Source organism: Podarcis tiliguerta, assembly GCF_965153285.1.
Source record: "Podarcis tiliguerta genome assembly, chromosome: 16".
NCBI lineage: Eukaryota > Metazoa > Chordata > Lepidosauria > Squamata > Lacertidae > Podarcis > Podarcis tiliguerta.
The window spans coordinates 18,934,567-18,940,199 of record NC_139549.1 but is presented as its reverse complement, the minus strand read 5'-3'; the positions used below and the strand labels follow the sequence as shown (position 1 = coordinate 18,940,199).

The window sequence follows — 5,633 nt, the reverse complement described above, 5'->3', positions numbered from 1 at the left end:
CAACTACACAACAACTGCACAGTTATTTTATGGCTTGCATTTTTTGAAATAATAATAATTTTTAATTGATTTTTAAAAAAAGTACAACAAAATCAATTGCACATCCATATATAGAGATTACTCTGAATCTCAATACTTCCTCCCATCCCTTCCATGGGTCCTAATATCAACATTTACAACTGCATATCAATCCGTTATCTACTTTTTTTATCCATCTGAGTTATCCATAGTTTTTGTTACCTTACAAATGAGGTTAAAATCCCGCTAATGTTTTTATCTGCTTACTATGGTCTTCTAAGTAAGTTGTAAAATTTCCCAGTTCTTTTTTAAAGTTCTTGTCTTCACGGTTTGCGCTATTTTATGGGTTCTTTGCATCTTCATTTGACTTCCTCGCAACCCGCCCTGTGGCCTGCGCAAACGCGGAGGTGCCCTGAACGCTCCTATTGTATTTTAAAAAACTTTTAGATATATTCATTTGCTCCATTTGCCTCCTTTCAACAGGTTAAGGACTCTTCTTTCTCGCTCTCCCTCCCTCGGCGGTTAAGAAATCCCTTCTCGTCGGATGACTGGCTCTCTCCACAACTCAGCCCTGGCACAGACCCAGAGGGAAGACCAGCAACCTTTATTTCTCTCATGGCCTAAGCGGGGGCCATCGCCCTGGAGCCCCCGCCACCCAAGTGTGCCATTTTGAGGTGGCCTCCTAAGCCGGGACCCTAAGCCCCACCCGTCCACCCCTTTGCCCCCCGACCCGCTCTAATTCGCCCTCCTTTCTCCCCCTTCCCTTGCCCCGCTCCCTACCTCGGCCGCCTTGCCTTGGGCCATGATGCTCAATTCGGACCAGACCGAGCTGGACCTCCAGCCGACGCACTCCGAGACGGAGTCGGTCTTCAGCGACTGCGGAGGCCGAGGCCTCGCGGGGGAAGAAGCCGGTGGTGGCGGCGGGCTGGGCTTGTGCAGCCAGTCCCGGGTAGCTGAGCCTGGCGACCCTCTGAAGAAAGACCTGCAGCACCTGAGCCGCGAGGAGCGGCGGCGGCGGCGGCGCGCCACGGCCAAGTACCGGACGGCGCACGCCACGCGAGAGCGCATCCGCGTGGAGGCCTTCAACATGGCCTTCGCCGAGCTCCGCAAGCTGCTGCCCACGCTGCCCCCAGACAAGAAGCTCTCCAAGATCGAGATCCTGCGGCTCGCCATCTGCTACATCTCCTACCTGAACCACGTGCTGGACGTCTGAGAAGGGCCTGGCCTGGCCGGAGGAGCCCACACTCCTCCTCCTCCTCTCCAACCTGCCTCTGCTTTCCTGCTTCACCTCCTCAGGGGAAAATATATGTATAGCTCGATCTCGATCCACTGTAGATATAGCTAGGGGGGGGGGCAGCTGGTGGAGCCAGCCAGATGGACCTGCTCCTCCAGCTCTCTGCCTGGAGGAATGGCCTACAGATGCTAAAATTCTCCATCCTTAAATTCTCCAGGAATCCCACACTGGGGTGGCCGACATGGTGGTTGAACTGCCCTCCAGCTGCAGGCAAGGAAATAGGGGGTGCCTCAATACTTTGTGCCTGGAACATCTCCTTGCCCAGGTCTAAACCACCCTGGGGTATTGTTTGTTTACACACACACTCACTCTCACTCTCTCTCTACACTTCTCTTTACACACAAGTGGGCCCACTAGAAAAATGTTATTATCATCATCATTATTTACATTTCCATCACCCTAAGGTCCCAGGAAAGGTCACAACATTAAAACATGTTTTAAAACAATCATAGTCACAGATAAATATAAAAACCATAGTAGCGTTATTAGGCCAATCAAGCAAAATGTTACAAAACAGTGTGCAAACTTTGCCAGGACTCTTCATCAGGCTAAATGTCAACAGGGCAAAGGGAGAGAGCAATAGTTTGCTGGTGATGAAGAGCTCTGGAGAACTCAAAAGCTTGCACACCTTTTTACAACTTTTTTTATATTGGGTTGCGGTCAATTTAGTTACACCTAGAGTAGACCCATAAAAATGAATGGGCATGTCTGAGTGGGACTAACTTTGAATTCAACCCCAACACCCTAGTATGGATTTGGATTTCATAACTCATTCGTTTGTTTAAACGCAGTCTCAGTGGGCACATGTTCACTCAGTTGGCATGTTCACATACATGTGGAAAAGGGGCAATATTCTATCCTACTTTGGAGCATTCTTCACCACACCCTCCAGCTTGTCACAGAGGTCTGAACACAGAAGCAAACTCAGAAATACAAATAAGAAGACACAGGAAGGAACCAATATAAATAAATTGCAGCTGCTCTCCTCCCTGCAGATCCTTCTATGGTGCCAGCTTCATCAACAGTGTGTCGATAATAGCAGAAATCGGCACATTTTCATCTGCGTGGTGCCTTCCCCACACATCCCCTCTCCCTAGCACAAAAAAAAACCACGTAAAGAATGTTCCTTTTTGGTTTATAGTGCCACACCCCTAAAAACCGGCATGGCGGACTATGCTGCAATAGGATTGGTTGAGGGCATCCCCACCACTACAGGACTGGGCTGGATTTATTTGTTTATTACATTACCTTTCCACCAAGGAGCTCAGGGCTATGAACAAAGCACATTCTTCTCAAATAATTCTGGGTATTGTAGTTTATTAAGGGTTGCTAGGAGTTGTAACTCCTTGAGGGATAAACTACAGTGCCCAGAATTCTTTGAGGGAGAGAATGTGCTTTAAAAGTATAGTGTGTACACACTTAGGGCAGTACACACTGTTCCCCACATTTTATCCTTGCAGCAACCCTCTGAGATAGGTTAGGCTGAGATACAGTGATTAGGCCACCCAGGGGGCTTCGTTGCTGAGTCTGAATTAGAACCCAAGTCTCTATGGTCCTAGTTGGACACTCTAACCACTCCACTCCACTGCCTCTGAATGGAAATTATGTATTTATTTATTTCTATCCTAGCCTCCCTCCCAAAGGAACCCAGAGCAGGAACAAAGCAGGAACATATACCAAACTACAAAGCAACCGCTCACCACCACAGAGTGCAGATCTGATGGATTGCTTTGTATGTCATTTGTTTGTCTTTCTCAACTTCATCCTCCACCCCTGCTATGTTTTAGACTATGACTCCCATCTGCACCCACCAGATGCTGCTGGACTACAAGTCCCATAGGCCCCAGCCAATCACAACTGTAGTCCAAAACATTTGGAGGTTAAGGAAAGTTGGTTTGTGGTCATCCTGCCAGAGCAAGAAGAATGTTACCACTGGGGTTGCTAGGTCAGGAGCATCCCAGGCCCTGAGACTCCAGGGGGGCAACCTCTGGAGACGGAGGTTAATTGGGAGCAACTGTCTTGGTGCTGGATGGATGACCCATTCCTGATATCCAGAGTAGGGACTCATTTATACTTTTCACAATCTACTCTCCTTTTCCTACTTTTACTCTCTTTAGGGCATCCAGATGCTATTGAGGGTCAGGCTTCTATATTATTCATAATTTCATAACAGGGTTTTGTTTGTTTGTTTGTTTGTTTGTTTGTTCATCAGAGCTGCAGCTTGTCAGGCACATCTGAGAAGAGCTGAGCTTCCTATGCACCAACGAACAGCAAAGATCCCTGTTCTCCTTTGTATCAGGTCACTGCCCCTCTTTTGTTTTCCAAATCACAAGACACAACGCAGTGGTACCGCTGGCGTAGGTCTAGCCCGTCTAGCTCAGAATACTGTCTTAACTAGCCTTCTCAAAACTAGTGCCCTTCCAGAGGTTTTGGACTTCTGTCTCCCATCAGCCCTGGCTGGCATGGCCAACGCCCAGGAATGATGGGAGTTGGAGTCTTGAGGGCACTGCTAGGTTGGGGAAGGCTGGTTCCAAATAGTCCAGCAGCAGCTTTCCAGGGTTTCAGATGAGGGTCTTTCATACCCTCCAACATTTCTCCGATGAAAATAGGGATGTCCCATTCCATAATGATAATTTTACTATTTATAAATACACATATTTATATCTTACACATCTTACTGGGTCACCCCAGCCACTCTGGGCAGCTTCCAACATATATAAAAACATAATAAAACATTAAACTTTTTTAAAAAAAACTTCCCTATACAGGATTGCCTTCAGGTGGCTCCGGGGTCGGAAAACTCCATACCCTCCAACATTTCTCCAGTGAAAATAGGGACATCCCAAGGAAAAGCGGGACGTTCTGGGGTCAAATCAGAAACTGGGACAGCTTCTCTAAATCAAGGAAGTACCTGGGAAAATAGGCACACTTGGAGGGTCTGGTCTTTTTCTTCCCTGTCTGGAGATGCTGGAGATTGATGCTGAGCTTGTGCTTGACTCCTGAGCAGCAGCCCTTCCTCTTCGGGTTGCTGCATGGCCCACTTGTATTTCTCAAACCACCAGCAGAAGACCAGTGACCCAGACCAGCATTCTGTTTCTAAGAGGGACCTGCAAATGGTCCTTCCACTGCCCCACACACCAGGAAGCTTAGATGCTGGGCACAGAGGTGATGGACTTCCCCTATTGCTGCTCCCCCTGCATTTGGTGTGACCCGGGCCCAGTCTACTGCCTCTAGAAATGGGATGTTCTGTTGAGCTGTTGTAGCCCACCCTAGTCCCTTTGCACAATACTCAGAAAAGCTTGGGAGCTTCTGACTTTTCTCAGAACATGTGATTTGGCTCCTGGTTCGGAAGGAGACACGGACAAGTGCCAGGGCTGGAGAGGATGGAAGGCCCTTCTCATGTCTTGAACAACATCTGCGTGCCACAACCAGCATTCCTTTATTATTTATTTATTTGATGTATTTATTTTTTAAGATGTTATTTATTTGCAGTGTTTATGCACTTTTTTGGAAGGGAAAGAACTTGGGAGGAGGAGGGGGGCTGGGGAAACCTTGTTTATGGTGTGTCTTTATATAAGTGTGTGTGTATTTATATGTGTGTCTGTTATTTGGTTTAGAACAGACAAGAGATGATTATTATTAATTATTATTATTATTGTTTTTGTAAGCAGAAGGGAAGATATTAAATTCTTCCATTCAGATGAGAATGATCTGGAGGAGAAAGGAGGGGGAAATTAATGATGTGTCCATTTCTTTCTTTAAATAAATTAAAATAAAAATCCCCGCCTCATGTGGCCTTGGGTGGCAGCTGGGTAATTTCACGAGCGGTAATTGCTGGTCACGGACTCCGCCTGTTAGGATCAGCCTAATCAAATCTTACGCTCCAAAGCATGAAATGATCACAGTGGGGTGGAAGGCTGGAGGATTACTGCTGGAGGGGCCTCCCCCTTCTTAAGCCCCCCCCCCTCCAGTCAATGGGAAGGCTGAATGTTTGGTTCACTGCCCCAGTGCATCATAGCCATTGGGTGGGCCAGTCCTACCATTAGGTGGACACACAGGTGATAGACGTGGGGGGCATAAAAAGGGCATTATTATGAACTGCATCAGCCAGATTTTTTTACTGAAGCTGCAAAATGTTTGACCATCTCAGGAAGGGGTGTTATCCCATTATCCCAAAACACAGTGGTGCACAGAAGGATCAAATGTTGGGTCTCAGCCTCAGGACTGTCACCAGGATGTGCATCTCAAGCAGCAAGATTGAAGCTACATTCACACCATTCAATTAAAGCACTCAAAAACCACTTTGAACAGTCATAGCTTC

At 47.2% G+C, this 5,633-nt stretch overlaps 1 protein-coding gene across 1 annotated transcript; it reads left to right on the top strand.

The window, feature by feature from the left end:
• Positions 1–820: 820 nt before the first annotated feature.
• On the top strand, positions 821–5,376 carry NHLH1 (nescient helix-loop-helix 1; the record flags this gene model as incomplete). The annotated part of the gene is made up of 1 exon (XM_083417432.1): positions 821–5,376. The coding sequence occupies one exon, from the start codon at positions 821–823 to the stop codon at positions 1,229–1,231; it is 411 nt and encodes a 136-aa protein (XP_083273558.1). The 3' UTR covers positions 1,232–5,376.
• Between the last annotated feature and the right edge of the window lie 257 nt (positions 5,377–5,633).